The following is a 23,292-nucleotide window of genomic DNA, read 5'->3' on the forward strand; positions in this document are numbered from 1 at the left end:
GTTAATTTGGCAGTTTGGCCACATAATTGTGACTGTAAAAAAGTTCTATGGTTTTATATAAGGCTTTTCCTTTCTGAAAAATTTTAACATCTTTCCTATTTTTTCTTTCAATCCAAGCTTATTGCAGAACTTTGTCTAAAAACATATTCCAGGTTGAGAGCACAACCAGGTAAATTAATTTAATATGAATACTTTTACCCTTTTTGAGATAAATTAATATACTAATCATGTTAGTGGTATATTTTAATGTAGCAAGTCAGATAATTGTAGGATAAATTTTAATCAAAAGTAAATGCATCTTTAATTATTTTATGCTATATAACAATATTTAACAATTTCTCAACTATTAACAAAATTTTCTCATTTTTCTTTGGTCTGCCTTATAAAATCTATCTAGAAATCTTTGTCAAGAGGCTTTGATATTCTGAAAATATTGGAGTATTTTTGTTTATTTGTTTTGTTTATTGGGCCACACCTGGTTGAGCTCAGAGGTTACTTCTGACTCTGCACCTAGAAGTTACTCTTGGCAGGCTCGGGGACCATATAGGATGCTGGGGATTGAACCCAGGCCGGCTGCATTCAAAGCAAACGCCCTACCCACTGTTCTGACACTCCAGCCCTCTGAAAACATTAAGACTGTTTTTAAATATCCCTAGGTATGGAGCCATAGTGAAGTACAGTGGGTAGGGCACTTAACCTTACATGTGGCTAAACCAATTTCTGGCAACCCATGTTATCTCGATCCCTCAGGATTGATCCCTAAGCAGGGACCCAGGAGTAAGTTCCTGAGCAACACCAACTCTGCCCCAAAAAACAAACAGTAGTAATAATTTAAAATATAAATAAATTATCCTAAATGTACATATTCTCATAAAAATATTTTTCTTTGACAAATGCTTCATATTCTGAAATTTCTTCAAGTAAATTAATATAGGGGGATGAAGTGGTGCCCCAGAGCAGTAAGGCGTCTGCTTTGCCGGAGCTAGCCTAGGATGGACCACGGTTCTATCCCCCGAGCATACCATCTGGTCCCCCAAGCCAGGAGCAATTTCTGAGCGCATAGCAGGAGTAACCCCTGAGTGTCACCTGTGTAGCTGAAAAACCAAAACAAAAAACAAACAAAAAAAACTAAATTAATGTAAAATCAGGCTTCTTGCCAAAGGTAGATTTTATTTTAGATATAGCCAGAGATAGTTGAATATTTGTAGGATTGTACGTGATTATTTACTATGTATGTATGTGTATTAATAAGTTTATCTGTATATACATATATTTACATTTTTGGAGAAAGGGAACATTCTACAAAGGATGATTTTAGAATAGATTTCTAAAATCCATATCAAGTTATTTAAGATTTGAAGAATGTATTGTTTTTAAGATGTTATTCTTTTCATGTTCTTCTCCACTTGGTTTTTACTGAATTAATACAAATAAATACCATATTATAAAATTAAGTCCATGTAAAGTGAAATTAGTGTGGCAGTGCATTCTCAAATTCTTAGAATCAATGTCTCAGTGTCTAGATTCCTTCTACATAAAATTCATGAGATAGATATAGGACAGCATCAACTTGTCTTTCTCCTGCCAGTGAGGCTTCTTGAAATCAAATCTTACTCCAATGTCTCATGGTCACAAAGGTCAGAAAACTCCTCCTGTCAACACATTCTTGCTAGACGGAAGTAGAAATTATTTTGTTGTACAGAAGAGTTGAATGAAGAAAATACTTAATTTAATATAGTATGGAACTAAATATAAAAACTCTGACCTTTTTTGGTCTTGTACTTCTGTAAGCTTTGTTCTGTTAGTACCCTTGTGATTGAGCTTTGAAAAAGTTTCAAAAATAGATAAGTTGGGGCTTTATCAGCAGATAAAAAGCCATGTACCTGGAGTAATCCCAGAGCAAGAAATTGCCAGATTTCACTCTCAAAGACAATCAAGGAATAGTCATGTTATTTTCTTGCTTCTCTGGAAAGTGCATGAAACTTGTTCATGTCTGCTTCTTGGGACTCTTCATTTTAATGTTTGCACACTCCTTTTTCTTACACTGTATATACACACATACATATGCATATATATGTTTGTGCAACACTATAATGTAGCCAGATTATAATATATCTTTGTGTAGTGACATTCTAATTAAATATCACTTTAATTCTCAAAGAAAAATATTGGGTCACATTTTTCTAGTTCTTGCCAAGATAAATCTAGAATAGGAGTTTGAAAACTTACTCCTCTTTTTATTAATTATATTTTATTTAAACACCTTGATTACATACATGATTGTGTTTGGGTTTCAGTCATGTAAAGAACACCACCCATCACCAGTGCAACATTCCCATCACCAATGTCCCAAATCTCCCTCCTCCCTACCCAACCCCCGCCTGTACTCTAGACAGGCTTTCTATTTCCCTCATACATTCTCATTACTAGGATAGTTCACAATGTAGTTATTTCTCTAATTAAACTCATCTCTGTTTGTGGTGAGCTTCATGAGGTGAGCTGTAACTTCCAGCTCTTTTCTCTTTTGTGTCTGGGAATTATTATTGCAAGAATGTCTTTCATTTTTCTTAAAACCCATAGATGAGTGAAACCATTCTGCGTTTTTCTCTTTCTCTCTGACTTATTTCACTCAGCATAATAGATTCCATGTACATCCATGTATAGGAAAATTTCATGACTTCATCTCTCCTGACAGCTGCATAATATTTCATTGTGTATATGTACCACAGTTTCTTTAGCCATTTGTCTATTGAAGGGCATCTTGGTTGTTTCCAGAGTCTTGCTATGGTAAATAGTGCTGCAATGAATATAGGTGTAAGGAAGGGATTTTTGTATTGTATTTTTGTGTTCCTAGTGTATATTCCTAGGAGTGGTATAGCTGGATCGTATGGGAGCTCGATTTCCAGTTTTTGGAGGAATCTCCATATCGCTTTCCATAAAGGTTGAACTAGACGGCATTCCCACCAGCAGTGGATAAGAGTTTCCTTTCTCTCCACATCCCTGCCAACATTGTTTGTTCTGATTCTTTGTGATGTGGTGTGAGGTGGGGTACCTCATAGTTCTTTTGATTTGCATCTCCCTGATGATTAGTGATGTGGAGCATTTTTTCATGTCTTTTGGCCATTTATATTTCTTCTTTGTCAAAGTGTCTGTCCATTTCTTCTCCCCATTTTTTGATGGGATTAGATGTTTTTTTCTTGTAAAGTTCTGTCAGTACCTTGTATATTTTGGAGATTAGCCCCTTATCTGATGGGTATTGGGTGAATAGTTTCTCCCACTCAGTGGGTGGCTCTTGTATCCTGGGTGCTATTTCCATTGAGGTGCAGAAGCTTCTCAGCTTGATATATTCCCATCTGTTAATCTTTGCTTTCACTTGCTTGGAGAGTGCAGGAAAACTTACTCTTCTAATGCTTATTCTTATTCTCTAGTACTCTTATCTCCAACATCAATTATGAATTATCTAAACTGCCAATCATACAGTTAATACCTCTAAATTCTATGAATTTGTTAAAATTATAACAAATTATGTTCATTATAAAATTTAGAAAAATATTTTTTCTTTTTCATTTTAGATGGGCAGAAAGTTGATATCCTAGTAAGGTTTGAGGGAGATATGTTTTGTTTTGTTTTGTTTTGTTTTTAAATTGGCACTAACACCCAATCATCATGCTTGTGAATCACAGAAGAATCTGATTCCCAATTTTATCAAACACCTTTATTTGCTCTTTTTCTGTGATAATATTTGCATAATGATTAAAAATTGAGATTGCATTATAAGCAGCTATTTTTCTTTTAGCTCACAATATTATTATATGATGACATTTAAAAAAATTAAGTAAGTTACTTCTTAAAAGTAAGTGGGGGGCGAATCACTCATCCCTGAAGCTAAAATAAGTTTCGGCATGCCGTATACCTGCATATAAAATGATTCCTGACTTTTAGGAAGTTTTTCATGGGTTGAAGGGTCGTCTTATACGCTGGAAAATATGGTACTCAGAGGGCCAGAGAGATAGCACAGAGAAAGGGTGTTTGCTTTGTAAGTGGCCGACCCAGGATGGATGGTGGTTCGAATCCCGGCATCCCATATTGTCTCCTGAGCTTGCCAGGAGCAAGTTCTGAGCACAGAGCCAGGAGTAACCCCTGAGCGCCAACAGGTGTGACCTAATCTCCTCCCCCCCAAAATTAAATACTCAGAAGAACTGAAGTTAATAATTGTTTTCTATAAACAATCAGTGAATTTTTTTCTTCTTCCTGCTTCTAAAATGGAATAATTTTTATGGAGGATATTAAATGACTTAATATCATAAATGAATAAGGCAGAAGCTAAAGTACTGAGAGAGAAAATGGCCTAGATGTGGTAGAAAAGCTTATTGTCATTCTGGTGGGATGAGTTTGAGCAATTTTGCAGGGGAGATCGAACAGTGTGTTGGTCAATTGGCGTGAAAGTGACTTGGGTTCAGTTCTTGGTGCAACATATAATTTCCTGAGCACCATCAGATATGATCCCTGAACACTGAGTCTAGAGTAACCCCTACGAACTACTGGGATTGACTCCCAAATAAAACAAAACATTAGAGGAGAGGAATTTTTATAAGTGTTGATTAATGCTATATGTCTGGTATACAATAACTTAGAGATTTTGGGAATAGGCTTTGCTTGTAATTCAATCTTTTTCTTGAATTTATTATTACAAGACTTATCATTCACCTGTTGTTTTTTTTTAACCTATGTGGGTTTTTTTGGGTTTCTTTCTTTATTTTTTGAGAGGGCCCACACCCGGTGACACTTAGGAGTTACTTCTGTATGCGTTCAGAAATCGCTCCGGGCTTGGGAAACCATATGGGATGCCGGGGGGATTGAACCACAGTCTGTCCTAGGTTAGAACATGCAAGGAAAATATCCTACCTCTTGTGCCACCGCTCCAGTCCCTTTAACTTATGTTTTAATAAGTACTTAGTACATAGTGCTGCAGGATGTAACCTTGTGAATTAGTGTTTCTTATTTTTCTTTTACTTTTTTCCATTTTTATTTAAACACTGGTTACAAGGTTGTTCATAATCGGTGTTTTTTTTTTTTTTTTACAGATAAAGTTGTTCATGATTTACAGTCACACAGTGTACAATAGCCTTCACCACAGTTCACACCACCTATGTCTCCAGTTTCCCTCTCACCTTCCCTGATGCCCTCTTTCCTCCCACCCACCCTCCCCACCTGCCTCTGGGGCAGGCATTTTACTTCATTCTCTCTCTCTCTCTCTCTCTCTCTCTCTTTCTCTCTCGCTTTTGCTCCTTTTTTGATACTATGGTTTGCACTACTATTAATGAAGGGGTGCCATACATGTTGCTTTATCTCTTTTCAGCACCCAGTTCTTGTTCAGAGTGATTAGTTCCAACTACCACTTTCATAGTAAGCCCTTCTCTCCTCTAACTGCACTCTCTGCTCTCTGTGGCAAGCTTCCTACCATAGACTGGTCCTCCTGATCTTCATCTCTATTGTCTTTAGATATCATTCCCATACTGTCTTTTATTTCCCTTATATCCCACAGATGAGTGAGATTATTCTATGTTCAACTCTTTCCCTCTGATTCTCTTAACTCAGAATAATAATCACCATGTCCATCCATGTCTGATCAAATTTTATGACTTCATTTTCCTAATGGCTACAAAGTATTTCATTGTGTAGATGTGCCACAGTTTCTTTAGCCAATTATCTGTTGTTGGGCACCTGATTTTTCCTTTAAAAACGCTTCATAAACATTGTTCTTGGATTTTTTTTTTTTAATCACACTTAGTGAAGCTCAGGGTTTATGTCTGGCTCTGACTCGGGAATTACTCTAGGAGGTACTTAAGGAACCATATGGAATGTTGGGATTGAACCCCAGTTGGCCACATACAAGGCGAGCTCTTTACCTGCTGTACTATCTCTCCAGCCCAAGAACCATGTTTTCTTTTCTTTTCCTTTTCTCATGCCATACCCTGCAATTCTTAGGGACTGCTTTTGGCTTGGTGCTTCAATCATTGTTAAGGGTTGCAGTGTGATGCCAGGAATGGAACCTGGGGCCCAGTCATGTGCTCTAACCCATCAAACTACATCCCTACTCAAGGAAACTTTTGTGTTTTTTTTCTTTCTGGTTTTTTGGGCCAGCGATTTTCAGTGGTTACTCCTGGCTCTGCACTCAGAAATCACTTCTGATGGTGCTTGGGGAACCCTATGAGAAAAGGGGTATGAACCTAGGTCAGCTGGCAAGGCAAATGTCCTACCCACTATACTATTGCTCTGGCCTCATGGTTTTGTTCTTAACTTGAAAACTTTTAATATCTAGAGGAAAGTGATTTTGTTTTTGTTTTTGGGTCACACCCGGCAGTGCTCAGGGGTTACTCTTGGCTCCACAGTCAGAAATCGCTCCTGGCAGGCACGAGGGACCATATGGGATGCTGGGATTTGAACCGATGACCTTCTGCATGAAAGGCAAACGCCTTACCTCCATGCTATCTCTCCGGCCCCAGGAAAGTGATTTTTTTTGCTTCTTTCAGAAAGTTTAAAATAGTCACATTAAAAGCATTTGTCATATAGTAAGGAGTAAACACAAATTAAAAATGTTAAGTTTTTCATCTGAAAAAATAGAAAAGTGTTATCTTAAAGAATTTTAAAATATTTAACATTATGAACTCTGGCTTTATTTATATTTTTTATGTCTTTTCATTTAGCTAAAAGACCATCTTCAGGACAAAGTGTTGCTTCTCCTGTGCCTGCTCAGAAAATTACAAAACCTTCTGCTAAATATGGAGTGTCTTTGGCATATAAGAAATATGTAGATAAAAAGTCAAATGAAAAAAACCCACTTCAAAGACATAAACAGGTATGATTATGTTGCAAACTATGTTAGTAACAATTTCAACATAACTGTGCTAAATTTTTTTTTTTTTTTTTTTGGGCCACACCCGGCATTGCTCTGGGGTTACTCCTGGCTGTCTGCTCAGAAATAGATCCTGGCAGGCACGGGGATTCGAACCAACCACCTTTGGTCCTGGATCAGCTGTTTGCAAGGCAAACGCCGCTGTGCTATCTCTCCGGGCCCTGTGCTAAATTATTGACCATCTTACTTATTTGGATGATCATAAGATTGTTTTAATTAATTAATTTTCTAAAGAATATTGTTTTTGACTACTTTTTCTTTATTACCAAGAAGTTTTACAGAACATATAAACAGTAAGTAATATTATGTTAAGTGTAGTGAACAAAAGTGATATTTTAAATGAAGTAATCTTGTAGTAGTCTAAACACAGAGCCTTTTGTTTTCATACAGAAAGCAAGAATCTGAAACACTGAATAAAAATCTGGGAATTTTTTTGTTTGTTTGTTTGTTTGTTTATGGGCCATACCTGGTGATACTCAGGGCTTATTCCTGTCTCTGGACTTAGGAATTAATCCAGGTAGTGCTTGGGGGACCTTCTGGGGTGCTAGAGATTGAACCCTGGTTGGCCGTGTGCAAGGCAAATGCCCTGTCAGCTTTACTATTGCTCTGGCCCTGAATCTAGAAATTGTTTTACTTTATATTTGAGAACTTATAATCAAATATTAAATTAAAATAGTACTAGAATAAATATGAAGAGTATGTTCTATCTTAATTTGAATGAAAATATTAAGATCTGTAACATAGGTGATATTCTCAAGAAGACAGTGTAGGGACCAGAGAGAGAGAGCACATAGTAGGGTGTTTACCTTGCATGCAACCGACCCAGGACAGATGTGGGTTCAATCCCTGTCATCCCATATGATCCCCCAAGCCTGCCAGGAACAGTTTCTGAGTGCAGAGCCAGGAGTAACCCCTGAGCAACACTGGGTGTGGCCCACAAAAAAAAAAAAAAAAAGACAGTATAATAGGAATTTGACACTTTTTCACTTAGCTATATACAGAATCTGTTTTGTTCTGAACTTTATAGGCCAATGAATACATGTGTATATACATGTTTAAAAAACCAATGTAACATTAACTTCATAGTAGGAATAATCAGTCATATAAAATTCATAGAGTTTGAAGTGAAACATAGGAGATGACTCAAAGGGCTGGAGAACATGCTTTGCAGGTAACAGCCTTAGGTTTGATCCCTACATTACATATATAAACATCCAAACTCTGCCAGGAGTGGCTACCTGACCCTAGGAATTAACTTTAACTTTTATTTGTATATGGGGGAATATCTTACATTTCCCTTTTTTTATCATATAAAAAAAATTGGGAGGGGGGTGTTGGGCCACACCCAGCAGTGCTCTTGGGTTACTTCTGGCTTCGCACTCAGAAATCACTCTTGGCAGGCTCAGGGGACCATAGGAGACGCCAGGATTTGAACCACAGTTTGGGTGCGCTGCATGCAAGGCCAATGCCCTACTGCTGTGCTATCACTTCAACTCTTAAAACTTTTTACATGTTTAAATATATATATATATATATGTATATACATACATATATTTTTTATTTATTTTGGTTTTTGGGCCATACCCAGAGGCTCTTGGATTACTCCTGTCTCTGCTTATAAATTCTTCCTGGCAGGCTTGGGACCATATGGGATGTTGGGATTCAACCCAGGTTGGCTGTGTGCAAGGCAAACAACCTACTTGCTGTGCTATTACTCTGGCCCCAGGAATTAATTTTTAAGAGATAAAGAAAACACTAAAGACTGCAGGAGTAGAACATAGAGAACTAATTATTATTCCTAGTGCTGAGCCAGAATACTCAAGAAAGAGATAAATTTTGGAAATCTCTCCATCCCTACTCTTAAGACTCGAGTTCATACTTCTTGTATTGCTATATTGCTATTGATATAAACTACAACAATATTTCTTCACCCTTTTCCAGCTGTGGTCTCCTTACCTTGTTTTACTGGTTGGTTCCCTAGTTTCCATTTTTGAGATTTGAACCTGGGGCACCCTTGAAATATCCTGGGATGGGAGAATTCTCCTGGATCTGTCATGCCTATGTTGATAAACATGAACTAGCTACATCCTACATCCTTTGGTGGAGTCTTGGGTTTGCTGTAACTGGCTAGCAGAGGTGCTAGCAATGGCAGTGTTGCTGTGTTTCCTTCATACTGCAGTTATATGAAAAGAAGGAAATTCTCATGATCAGCACTATTTTTTTTTCTGTCTACCTACAAAGCTGAATTAATATCCTGCTCATTTTGATTCCCCACAGTTACTGCCATGTAAACAATTGCCCTACTTCACAGCTTCATAACTAATCTTGGAAGAGATACTGAGCCATGCAGATACAATCATAGGTACACTGTCCTTTGGGCTGAAAACTCAGAGGAACCCTCTAGATGGGGGTGGGCTGAGTACCTGCCCTGCCAAAGCTCCTTTAACCCACCTACACCCCACAGTTGCCACATGACTCAACTTCATGTTTCATGACCAGTCTCTGCAGAGATGCCAGGCAGATGATATTCCCAGATACAAGTCTGGGGGCTGAAAACTCTTAGAGTCTTCTTAGAGTGGGAACAGGCAGCCTCCCCTCACCTATGTACTTCCGCAAGCCCCATAAGCTGCAGCCACATCCTACAACTGCCTTATAAATGGCCCTACCTCATGTCTAATCTCAGAAGAGATGCCAAGACAAGTGGATAAAATTTATGGGTTCACTGGTCTTTGGCCTGAAAGGACCACAACAAGACAGGGTTGGGCTGCGAATCATTCTAGTTCTACAGATCCTGGAGCCACACCTCCAAATTCCACAATCCTGACATTTCAGTAGGAGCACAGCAGATTAGATGGGAAAGCAGCAAGGAAGCCAACTGAGATCACTATACAAAAACAATAACATAGAAGGCTCAGTTAGTAACAAACAGCTCAGTAAACCCTCAGACAGGGATTTTACTGACTCATGGTGACATAGAGCAATTTGTTTTTTTTTACTGAACTATTTTCACTATAAACTATATATATTATATATAAATGTATTTATATATAAACTATGTAAACTATTCTGTTTATCATCTTGTTATTATAAATTGTATAAAGTTATGTTGTGCTTGCTAGGGGGCAGATTTGCTAAGGGGATGGGTGGAAAAAATGGGGACGTGGTCAAGGAAAGCTCACGCTGGCAGTGAGACCAATGTTGGGACATTGAATGCTGGAAACAACTGTGTTATGAATAACTTTGTAAACCACAGTATTAAAGTAAAAAAAAAAAAGCCCTGGGCCAGAGTTACAGCACAGCAGGTAGGGTGTTTGCCTTGCATGCAGCCCACCCAAGTTTATTTCTAGCATCTCATATAATCATCTCAGTCTGCCAGGAGTAACCCCTGAGGGCTGCTGGGTGTGGCCCAATACCAAATAAAATTATCCTCAAGTTTTTTAAGTGTTTTCTCATTTTAGTTAATATTTGCTTCATTAGCAAGAACAGCATGCTATGAAATTTTTAGATTCTAGTTAATATTCTGATATTAAATGACATAGATACCACTTTAGCAAATACCTGAATGATAAATCATTTGGATTAAATTTATGCATTTTGAATTTCAGGTAAGATTATCATGCTTAAATTCATTAGAGAAATAATAAGCATTACTTTCTTAATCAACCCAATGAATATTAAGTAAGATCTGCACTTACTTAGAATATCACATAGCTTATTTAAAACCTTTAATCTTTTTGGGAGGGTTACGGTGGGTTGGACCATGCCTGGTGAATTGGATCATACGTGGTGGTGCTCAGAGCTTTCTGTGCTCAGGAATCACTACTGGAAATGTTGGGGGTAAGAGGGGCATATGCTGCACTGCAAGTTGAACCAAGGTCCACCTTCAAGGCAAGTACCATAACTTCAGTACTTTCTCACTGACGCGTTGAGAAAAAAGTGAAAATAATATACATGAGTTTGAGTCTAAACACTGCTTTAGATTTTTGAAAGAAAATAAAAATAAGGGGCTGTAGTGACAGCACAACAGGTACAGCACTTGCTTGTATGCAGCTGACCTGGGTTTGATCCTACATCCCATACAGTCCCCCCAAGCACTGCCAGGAGTAGTTCTTGAATGCAGAGCCAGGAGTATCGCTGGATGCAGCCCAAGAACAAACAAAACTAAAAAATATTAAAACAAATTTAAGAAATGTATTTAAAAAAATCTGGGACGTGGGACCAGAGAGATAGCACAGTAGTAGGGTGTTTGCCTTGCATGCAGCCAAATCCAAGAAAGACAGTGTTTTGATTCACGGCATCCCATATGCTCCCTTGAGCCTGTGAGGGGGAGATTTCTGAATGCAGAGCCAGGAGTAATGCCTTAGTATCGCTGGATGCAGCCTAAGAACAAACAAAACTAAAAAATATTAAAACAAATTTAAGAAATGTATTTAAAAAAAATCTGGGATGTGGGACCAGAGAGATAGCACAGTAGTACGGCGTTTGCCTTGCACGCAGCCAAATCCAGGAAAGACAGTGGTTCGATTCATGGCATCCCATATGCTCCCTTGAGCCTGTGAGGGGGAGATTTTTGAATGCAGAGCCAAGAGTAATTCCTGAGGGGCTGCTGGGTGTGACCCAAAAACCAAAAAAAAAAAAAAAAAAATGGGGGCTTGAGATATAGTACTGCTAAGAGGACACTAGCCTTACATTTGGCTGACCCAGGTTCAATATCTTTATCCCATATGGATCCCTGAGCCCCAGGAGTGATCTCTAAATGTAGAGCCAGGGGTAAGCTGGGTGTGCCCCCCCAAAAAATACCAAAAGTAAACAAAACAAACTAAAGCATAATTTAGACTCAAACTCATGATGTCTTTAAAAACCATAATGACATAAAAACTATAGCTACTTATTTATATTATCTTTTTTTGAGGGAGGGCTCCACTGGCAGTGCTCAGAACATAACTCCTAACTCCGTGCTAAAAGGTCTCCCTCAGTGATATTCAGGGGACCAAAAACTACCAGAGTTTGAATGGGGGTGGCCATGTGTAAGGCAAGTGCCTTGATTTCCTGTGCTATCACTTAATCCCGAATACTGCCATTTTTAGTTGGAAAACTTTAAATTAATACATATTTTTTAATTGATTAGAAAAAGCGTAATAGACTTGTGTGTTGTAAAAGCTTAAACTCTGCTTCTGGATTTCTCTTTTAAAGGTATGGCTATTAAGCCACCAGAGGGCGCCCCATGAATGTGTCAGTATTTTGGTTAAAAAAAAAAAAAAAACAGCGCCAAATATTTTTCTTAGCACTAATGTTTATGTAACCATATTTTTCTCTCCTGTGTCCAAGAGCTTGCTGAAAATAACTGCATGGTATAGAACACCAGTTTCACAGTTTTGTTTTACAACTATTTCAATATCATAAATTTGGAACATCAAAAGATAAATATGATTTGTCATTGTGTGACTTTCCTTAGAGTGTCTGGGTTCTTTCTTCTTTTGGCAGGGTAAGGCATACCTAGATGTTTCCAGGGACTACTCCTGGCCTCCTGCCTCAGATCTTGGGGTGTTATGATGTGAAGGAAATGGATGGAAATCTGGGAATATGAGGGAAACTTGCAGAGATTTATAGGCATAAAGGGAAGTGAAGGAAAGAAGGTGAGGAAGAATCCTGAGCACATGAAAGCCTAAATTACCAGAGCACAGAAACTGAAGCAAGACAGTTCTGTGCAAAACCTTTTGTTCTTCAAAGTCCCAGCTGTAATTTGTTTTCTGGAGCCAGAGAGATAGCACAGCTGTAGGACGTGTGCCTTGCACGATGCCATCCCAGGATGGATGGTGGTTTGAATCCCAGCATCCCATATGGTCCCCCATGCCTGCAAGGAGTGATTTCTGAGCACAGTCAAGAATAACCCCTTAGCACCGCTGGGTTTGACACCCCTACCCTATCCCCCAAAAACCTGTAATTTGTTTTCTGTAAGCTGTTTGCTTGCTTCCATATTGATGTCATAGAAATGGAGACAACCCATTGTTCGAGGCTGAGAGTTGGCAGGGCTACCTGAATTTGTGGTCTGCACAAATAAACTCCTTTCTCTTCCACCGTCTCTTGCAAACTCATTTCTGTAAACATCCTAATAAGGGGACTTTGCTGTTCTGGGGATTGACTCCAGCCTGAAATCCAGTGTAGTAACTCTTTCACCTAGCTCGTTAGTTTTCCTTCTTAGTGTCCTAATGAAATTTTCTGTTCTATATAATTACACACTCTATTTAAAACTAGCCACATAGACTGTGAGGAATATTGTGTTATTGCTATTTAATACTTTAAAATGGTTTGGTTTTGAGTTCAAAATCCGAGTTCAGATTTGCTACATGAGTAAACTTGTGAAACTTCTCAACATGTATCGTCTCCAGGGCTTCACATCCAAAAGTTAAGATTTAGCAGATCTGGGGGGGGGGGGGCGTTAGATTTTTAAATAGATTTATTGAGAGGCTGGGAAGATAATTTCAGTACCTGATACCACTGAGCCTTAAATTCCACTGGCCAAGCATTTGTGGGAATGACCTTTATTTTTAAAATGGTTGGATTCATATTGAATTCACACGCAGTTCATCCATTTAAAATATGGAATTAAGTGGTACTTAGTGTATTCGTCTTAGTAATGTCTTAGACACAAGTTATGTCTTAGTTATGTCTTAGACATAACTTAGAGTTAGCCATAACTCATCTTAATCAACTTTGTGTTTTATTTTTTATCATCACCAAAAACGATCATTTCAATTAGCAGTTACTTTTCTTCCCATACACATTTAGATAGCCGCAAATAAACTTTTCCTCTACATAGATTTTCTTATTTTGAAAATTTTACATAAATGGAATCATATATGGTATTTTATATAGTGAATAGTATAGTTTAGTGTTTTTTTTTGGGAGAGGGCGCACCCGGTGATGTTCAGGGGCTACTCCTGGCTATACATTCAGAAATAGCTCATGGCTTGGGGGACCATAAGGGATGCCAGCAGATCAAACCACGGACCATGGACTGTCCTAGGTTAGCACATGCAAGCCAGACGCCCTGCCGCTGCACCACCATTCCGGCCCCAGTACAGTTTTTTTTTTTAATAATTGTGACTTACAAAATTATTTGTGATCAAGTTTCAATGATTAAGTTAGTCATGATTGAGTTACAATGTTCTAACATTAAACCCTTCTCAGTGTCCAGTTTCCTCCACCAGAGTCCTCAGTTTGCTTCCCCTTCTCTACCCTGTCTCTTGTCACTGCTGGTTTTTTGTTTTATTTGTTTGTTTTCTGGTCCTGGTATATAATGAACATGTATTTGACTATTGTTTTAATTTTCCCCCTTTTTGCTGAATTCAAATCCAGGGCTTTATATATGGAAACAAGCCTTCTATTTCTAAGATATATTCCCAATCCTGAACATGTATTATATAGCTAATATTTAGTACTAGTTATATTTAATTACCCTAATAATCACACTAATATTTAATTAGGTTGAGCAGCTGGTAGTGCTCAGGGTTTACTCTTGGTTTTGTACTATATATGACTAATATGTTAAAGAAATATATGTCTTCCACATAGGACTTTTTTACTGGTGCCAGAGAGATAGCACATCAGTAGGGCATTTTCCTTGCACACAGTCAACCCAGGATGGCAGCAGTTCAAATCCTGGCATCCCATGTGGTCCCCTGAGTTTGCCAGGAGTAACCCCTGAGCACCGTCAGGTGTGACCCAGAAATCAAAAGAAAAAAATTTTAAATGAACATATCTGATTATGTATGTGTGTGAAACACAAGAAAGATTTTATTGCAACTTACTTAGAAAGGTGGGATAGAGCAATAGCACAGCAGTAAGGTGTTTGACTTGCACACAGCCAACCTGGCAAGGACCTGGGCTTGATTCCAAGTATCCCATATGGTCCTCTGAGCCTGTCAGGAACAATTTCTGAGTGCAGAGCCAGGAGTAACCCCTGAGCGCTGCTGGATGTGGCCCCAAATTAAAACAAAACAAAACAAATTGTGAGGGGAGAGAAATGTAGAAGTACTGTTTGAGAGAACATGAAAGGCTGGAGTGATAGTACAGCAAGAGATAAGGTAGTTGCCTTGCATGCAGCTGATCTAGGTTTGATCCCCAGCATCCCATATGGGCTCCTCAGCTTGCCAGGAGCAGTTCCTGAGTACCTCTGGTGTGACAACTCCCCTCAAATAATAAACAACAAGGAGGGCGAGAGAACTAGTACAGTGGGTAGGGCTTTTACTTTCACGAGGCCACCTAAGTTTGATCCCTAACAACTTATATGTTCCCAAGCATTAGTGATCCCTGAGCATTGCCGGTGTGACCTAAACACCAGCTACATGGAGACAAGCGAGCAAAATATGAATTAAAAGAAGAACATGGGCTTGAGAGCAAGTCAGTATCTGAATCTTGGAACAACACTTTTACATTGAGAACTGGCCAAGAACCCTTTTCATACCTGCACCAACTATTGTTCCTCCTTAATAAATATCACATGGAACACTCCATGGTTCCCTGTTTTTAGGGGTAATACATTTTGAAAGAGGGTTTTGGCAATATTGATATTATGTTTATTTTTAATTTAAATTTTTAGATGGGTGGGGCCGTAGAGATAGCATGGAGGTAAGGCGTTTGCCTTGCATCAGAGGATGGTGGTTCGAATCCCAGAATCCCATATGGTCCCCCATGCCTGCCAGGAACAATTTCTGAGTGTACAACCAGGAGTAACCCTGAGTGCTGCTGGGTGTGATCCAAAAACCAAAAAAAAAAAAAAAAAATTAAAAGGGTATATCAAAATCTTACCTAATTTGTTTGTTCAGGGCCCTCAGGGTGCATTGAAGAAAATGAATCCTGGAGAAGAAAGAAGGAAAATGTTTGAGGTATAAAGACACTTGTTTGCTTATTCATAATAATTTACAAAATGTTTATTAAAAAAAGAACTAAAACTTATCAAACCTCCAGACAACTCCCCCTTATTTCTTGCCACTACTGCTAGTATATATATAATATATCTAATATATTATATATAATTATATATTATATGCACACATAAACATACATATATTTTAACACCCCTCAGCATATCTCTATCCTTGGTGTACTGACTTCCCTGATGAAACCAGAAAGTAGCAATTATTACTTAAAAGATATGCACATTATATATATTACTTATATATATATATATAATTTTTTTTTACTAAAGGAAGCAGCAAGAAAGAGAAAGGTGGAATTAATTGAAAAAGAGAAGAAACAAAGGGAACAGGTAGTGTTTTGTTCTTCTCTCAGAGTTAATTGCCTTCCCTTTGTTGTTTCATATTGACATGACCTGTGTCACACACATGCGTAGCTGTGGTGTTTGCTGGGTCCCACATCAGGCTGAGGCATTTGCACATATTTTTTTTTGGGGGGGGGGGAGGTCACACCTGGCGGCAGTGCTCAGGGGTTACTCCTGGCTCTATGCTCAGAAATCGCTCCTGGCAGGCTCAGGGGACCTTATGGGATGCCAGGATTCGAACCACCGACCTTCTACATGAAAGGCAAACGCCTTACCTCCATGCTATCTCTCTGGCCCCATGGCGTTTGCACATTTGCTTGTGATTCTGTCTGTAGTTTGCACCCTTCAGTGACAGAATTTGTACATGTGTCTACCTTGGCTTTCTCTTTTCTTGAGACATGCATGTTCTGGCTGCCGTGACGGCACCCACACACATGCTTACCAGGGCTTGAACTCCCTGGCCATCGCATTTGAGCCACTTTTCAAATTAATTGCTTTTTTGTTTTTGGGGACTGAAGCTGGCAGTTGTCAGGGCTTACTCCTGGCCCTACACTCTAGGATCACTCCTGATGGGGCTTGGGGTAGGGCCATATGAGATACTGGGGATTGAATCCAGGTTGGCCACATGCAAGGCAAGTGCCCGATCTGCTGTACTACCTCTCCAGCCTCAATTGCATTTATAATTAGAGCACGAGGCTGGAGTACAGCTGGAAACTGCTGCTGGTACTCTGTTGTATACAGCAGTACTGGGGACTGAGCTAGTTACGATTTGCTTACCAAGCCTGTTTTCCTAAACCTCCAAGTATTCCACCAGGCCCCAGACTTTTGCTCTTATTTTTGTTCCTTTGCCAAATTGCAGGTTATTATAGTTGTACTGTTTCTAATGAGTTTGCCTTTAAAATTATTACAGATTAGTTTCATGAAGGCTGAACAGATGAAAAGACAAGACAAGGACAGGGTAAGAAGAGAATGTATTTTTTTGCAATATGTCTTGCCCGTTCCCCTTACCTATACTTTTATAAAGGAGTTGTTTTACTTAAGCATATTTCACATATTTTATTTTATACTTGAAATGGTGTTTTGCTTGTTCTTTTCCCAAAGTTGGAGAGAATAAATAGGGCCAGAGAACAAGGATGGAGAAATGTGCTAAGTGCTGGTGGAAGTGGTGACGTGAAGGTAGGTATCTGATTCAATGGTAATTATATTACTGCCTTATAACAGTAGATAACACTTTTCTCCAGGTTTACCTTGATCTTTGTTTATTTGCATTTAATTTTCACATAGAATCTTTTGATATTACAATTTGGCTTGCCTGCCTATATAACATATTAATATTTAATATGTGAAACTCTTAAAATTGCTCTAAAATTAAGAGAAAGGCTGTGATAAATCATGCCTGAAATAAAAAAAAAAGCTTTTCGTAACTTTTTTTTGTGGGGGAAGTTCATTTTGTTTTTGTCTTTGGACTAACCCTAGTGGTACACAGAACTTACTCCTGGCTCTGCACTCAGGGATCACTTCTGTGGGCTTCGGAGATCATACAGAATACTGGGGATTGTACCCTGGCCAGCTGTGTGCAAAGGCAAGCACCCTACTCACTGTACTATTGCTCCAGTCCCCCAATATTTTTTAAATTTATTTTTATTTATTTATTTATTTTGGATTTACTGGACCATACCTGGTGATGCTTAGGGATTACTTATGACTCTACACTAAGGAATTACTCCTGGTAGCACTCAGAGGACTATTTGGGGTGTTGGGGATTGAATCAGGTCAGCTGCCCGAGGCAAACACCCTGCCTGGTGCACTATCTTTTCAGCTCCAAGAAAAATATTTTGTAAAACAAATACAATTTTACATTTCTCTGCATACAATCCTGTAGTTTCATGTACCTTTCAAATTTACGTTCTCAGAAGACCAAACTCATTTCCATCCACTCTACATTATGTTTGTGTGTTGTGGTCATTCTATATGTTGTGTGTAGTTCTGTATGTTGTGAACAAGCAACATATTATTGGTGATTTGGCCCTGTCTGTAGGTTCTTTTCCTGCTCAGTCTCTACCTTTGAGCCTTTGTTTTTCTTGATCTGGTAACCCTCTCCGTTTCCTCCCTCTCATTTCCATCACCAACCATTTACTAAATACTTAGAAAACCATTTAGCTCAATATCTTAATTCAGACATTGCTTTGGGTAGATGTGCACTACTTAGCCTTGATAAGTTACTTAACTTTTTATCATTCTTAGTTCTTCATTAAAAAAAAAATCTCTTTGTTAACACCCTTTTTCTTTATTCTGCCAGTCTGAGCCTTTAATTTCCTCTACTTCCTAGATCATCCTTTCCATGTTGTGTCTGTGTAGGCTGATTTTTCCCCCCCTTTTATTTAAACCCTGTTGTTACAGAGTTTGTTCATGGTTGACTTTCAATCTTACAGTCTTACAATGTATACCACTCATGAACATTTCCCATTCACTAATGTCCCTCCCAGCCCCCAACCCTCCCTCTCTTTTTTTCCTTTTTGGCACAGTGGTTTGAACTATTGTCAGTGAAGGAGTATGTATCATGCACAGGACTTTATTCCTTTTTTTTTTTTATCACGCATAGGATTTTGTCCAGATTCCAGACTGATTAGTGATTAGTTCCAGAGTGATTAGTCCAGAGTGATTATCATTGTCATAGTGTTCCTTTCTGTACTCTACCTGTATTGCTGCATTATTTGTGTCAACCTTTCTATCATGGACTGGTCCTTTTGGCCCTCATCTCTATTGTTTCTGAATATTATTATCATTATTATTATCCCACAAATGAGTGAGATTATTTTATGTCTATCTTTCTTCCTCTGACTCATTTTCCTAATAACTGCATAATATTCCATTGTGTAAATGTACCAGTTTCTTTAGACACTTCTGGGGGCACTTGGATTGTTTCCAGATTCTGTCTCTTGTGCCTAGTGCTGCAACCAACATAGGAATGCTGAGGGCTTTTCTGCATGGTGTTTTTGAGTTTCTAGGATATATCCCTAGGAGTGGTATTGTGTATCATATGCAACTCAATTTCTAGTTTTTTGAGGAATATCATATTTTCAAAAAGGCAAAACAGCATTCCCACTAGCAGCGAATGAGTCTCTTTCTTCCTGCATCCATGCCGCAGTGGTTGTACTTGTTCTTTGTGATGTGTGCTAGTCTCTGTGGTGTAAGATGATATCTCATTGTTGTTTTGATTTGCATCTCCCTTATGGTTAGTGATCTGTGCCTTTTGGCCATCTGTATTTCTTCTTTGAGGAAATGTCTGTTCATCTCTTCTCCCCATTTTTGGATGGGGCTAGATGATTTTTCCTTGCTAAGATCTGTCAGTACCTTGTATATATTAAATATTAACCCCTTATCAGATGGGTATTGGGTGAATAGTTTTTTCCATTTTGTGGATAGCCTTTGTATCCTAGTCACATTTTTTTTTTTTTTTGAGGTGCAGAAGCTTTTCAGTTTAATGTAGTCCCATTTGTTTATCCCTGCTTCCTCTTGCTTAATCAATGGTGTTTCATCCTTGGGGATGCCTTTTGCTTCAATGTCATGGAGTGTTCTGCCTATATTTCTATCTGTGTATTTTTATGGTTTCAGGTCTGATATCAGGTTCTTTAATTCATTTTTATTTGATCTTTTTACACAGCATTGACATACAACAGCAAAGAAATAGATTCTGCCAAGTACCAGTGAGCTTGGAGAGGAGGATCAGTCTTGAGCCCCAGATGAGAATTGCTGATCTGGCAAATGCTTTTATTTTTTCCACAGTGAGATCCTGAGTAGGCAACTCAGCTGACGCTACACAGAATTTAGTCAGGAAAAACTGAGATAAATGTGCATAATTTAAAGTTGTTAAGTTTCTAGATATTTCTTTAACAGTAATGAAAGATTGAATACTTCCACTTTTCTATACTAGAATTATCATTTCTATAACCCAATAAAATACCAACAATTCCCTAATTGCATTCTCCCTAACCCACCCTTATTGAACTTCATATTTAGATGCCCAGTAGATATTTACAAGTTGAATTTATTGCAATTTTTCTTTTTATCAACACTTATGGTTTTAGTAAGTTTTGTTTAATGTGGCTATGTATGCCTTTTCAGTTCTTTGGTTACACATGTATTTTGTATATTTACATATATGTTTATATATGTATATGTTTATATATATGTATATACATATATAAATATATGTTTATATTTTTCTAAATCTATATTACTATAGACCTGCCAGTTTTTGATGTAATTTATCTTTAATTTTACTTTTGTATTGGACTATATATTTATTTTTAGTTTTTGGGTTATAACCAATGGTGCACATAATTTACTCTTGGCTTTGTACTCAGGAATCATTTGGGCATCACTTGATGGGCTCAGGGGATCATATAGGATGCCAGATTTGAACCTGGCTTGTCTATGTGCAAAGCAGGCCTCCTACCCATTTTACTATCTGTCCAGCCCCCTGTTTTATATATTTTGTTATTAGGTAGAAATTTTTTGTTTGTTGCTTTTAGGCCATACCTGATGGTGCTCAGGGCTTACTACTGTCTCTATACTTGGCAATCACTCCAGGTTGTTCTTTAGGGACCATATATATCTACTCTGGGGATAGACCTCTAGTTGACCTTGTGAACGGCAAACCCACTCAAATATCTTTCCATATTGCTTCCTTGAATGAAAAGGAATGATACACAATAAAGTAACTTCTCATTTCAGTTAAAGAATAAGTGCTTGACAATTAAAGTATTTTCTTCCTTCCTTCCTCTCTCTTTCTTTCTTTCTTTCTTTCTTTCTTTCTTTCTTTCTTTCTTTCTTTCTTTCTTTCTTTCTTTCTTTCTTTCTTTCTTTCTTTCTTTCTTTCTTTCTTTCTTTCTTTCTTTCTTTCTCTCTCTCTCTCTCTCTCTCTCTCTCTCTCTCTTTCTTTCTTTCTTTCTTTCTTTCTTTCTTTCTTTCTTTCTTTCTTTCTTTCCATTCCTTTCCATTCCTTTCATTCCTCTTTCCTTCCTCTTCCTCTTCTCCCTTTCCTCTTCCCCCTTCTCCCTTACCTCTTCCCCCTTTCCCTTCCCTCTTCCCTCTTCTCGCTTCCCCCTTCCCCCTTTCCCTCCCATTCCCTCCTTTCCCCTGCCTTCCCTTTCATTCCCCTCCCTTCTCTTTCATTCCCCTCCCTTCCCTTCCCCTCCCTTCTGTTTTTTGAGTCACACCTGTGATGCTCAGGGCTTATTCCTATCTCTGTATTTAGAGTTCAGAACTAGATGGGAAGTGCTTGCAGGATGTACCTGAGAGCAGGGAGTCAGAGTTGCCTGCATGTATTGCAAGAGATGAACTCCTGTACTCTCTCTAGTCTTGCATTTTATATCAAGTCTGGCTAGTTTTGGGAATATGATTATTGTTCTTCATCCTCTGCATATACCATCTATGCAGCAAAATATTTTCCCTATGTCTACCTTTTTGTTTATATCTTTTGTCCATTTTATTGTTCATCTTGATTATTGTTGTTTTAATAAGTAATTGAGAAATATTTTAAATATTGTTATGCCAAATAGTCCTGCTTTATAAGTTTCTACTGCTTTTATTGAAGATTATTAGAACACTTTATTTTTTTTTAATTTTTATTTTGATCATAGTGGCTTACATATCTTTCACATTAGTATTTTAGCTACATATTGACATTGAATCAAGGGAATGCCCACCACCAAATTTGTCCTCCCCCCTTCCCTGTTCCCTTTCTGCAACCCATATCACCCCCCAGGCTGCTAGAGTAGGAGGTCCCCTCTTTGTCTATCTTATTATCCGTGATCATACATCTGTTTGGTCCTGGTGCCCTCCCTTGTTTCTCCCTCTATTTGAGAGGCTAACCTAGATAAATCGAGTTATGTAGTTTTGTTTGAGGGAGAGAAAGGCAATAGAATGGGGTAAAGATTAAGCAAAAAAAAATTTTAATAAAAATATGCTGAAAATGGGCGGAGTCCTTCTAGTGGCTATCAGCCTCAGCTTGAGAGAGGACATGAAAAAGGTAATTGAAACACCATAACAATACAAAAATAAATGTCAAATTAAATATCCAGTGAACCCTACAGCAATAAAGAGAAGCACCACACAATAGTCTCGGTTCTGAATTCAAATCATGCTGGAATGCAAAAAGAAAGAGAAAGATAAGATAAAATAATATAAAATAAAAAAGGAGACATCAGGGCTGGAGAGATAGCATGGAGGTAAGGCATTTGCCTTTCATGCAAGAGGTCATCGGTTCGAATCCCAGCGTCCCATATGGTCCCCCGTGCCTGCCAGGAGCAATTTCTGAGCATGGAGCCAGGAGTAACCCCTGAGCACTGCCGGGTGTGACCCAAAAACCACAAAAAAAAAAAAAAAAAAAAAAAGGAGACATCAACTTTAATATCTATACCAAAATAAAGATGTCAAAAAAAAACAATCAATCAATAAATATATATGTGGAAAAATGATTATTTTGTGCCTTTTTTTTTCTTTTTTCCCCCTGCATAGGCACAGTAATTATTGGGGATATTGTAGAGGGAATTCCCTTGGCCTAGGAGATACAGGGTTTCTCCATCCCTGAAGTATACTGTCATGGGATTAACTATAGACTCCTTGCATGATCATTTACTCTCCCCTCGGTGCTTTTGTGGTGTATGGAAGACTTCTGCTTCGTCATGGATGGTAAAATTAGTCCTCTGTATCTAGAGATCTTGGTGACTGTGCAGCTCGAGGAATGGAGCTTATGATGAAGGCTTTCTTTGAGAACACTTAATTTTTTTATAATTTAATGCAAACTGTAAGTTTCTTGTTTTCTCATCAGCTTTTATTTTTGTTTTGATTTTTGGGGGGCCACACCCAGCGGTGCTCAGAGGTTGCTCCTGGCTCTGTGCTCAGAAATCAACCCTGGCAGGCTCAGGGCCCATATGGGATGCTGGGATTAGAACTACCATTCGTCCTGAGTTGGTTGCATGCAAGGCAAACAAACGCCATACTGGTGTACTATCGCTTCTGCCCCTCCATCAGCTTTTAAATATTTAACTTTCTAAGCTGTTTGATTCATTTCTGATACTGTAAAATG

At 38.3% G+C, this 23,292-nt stretch overlaps 1 protein-coding gene across 1 annotated transcript in view; it reads left to right on the plus strand.

Moving 5' to 3' along the window:
- NEK1 (NIMA related kinase 1) overlaps window positions 1-23,292 on the plus strand; it is a 132,558-nt gene that overhangs the window by 19,492 nt on the left and 89,774 nt on the right. Inside the window, 6 exon segments of the mRNA XM_049771316.1 lie at window positions 118-169; window positions 6,708-6,859; window positions 15,745-15,804; window positions 16,128-16,187; window positions 17,110-17,157; window positions 17,301-17,375. Of these exon segments, the coding sequence (XP_049627273.1) occupies window positions 118-169; window positions 6,708-6,859; window positions 15,745-15,804; window positions 16,128-16,187; window positions 17,110-17,157; window positions 17,301-17,375 (447 nt within the window).

This window comes from Suncus etruscus, chromosome 4 (assembly GCF_024139225.1).
Source record: "Suncus etruscus isolate mSunEtr1 chromosome 4, mSunEtr1.pri.cur, whole genome shotgun sequence".
NCBI classification, from domain to species: Eukaryota; Metazoa; Chordata; class Mammalia; order Eulipotyphla; family Soricidae; genus Suncus; species Suncus etruscus.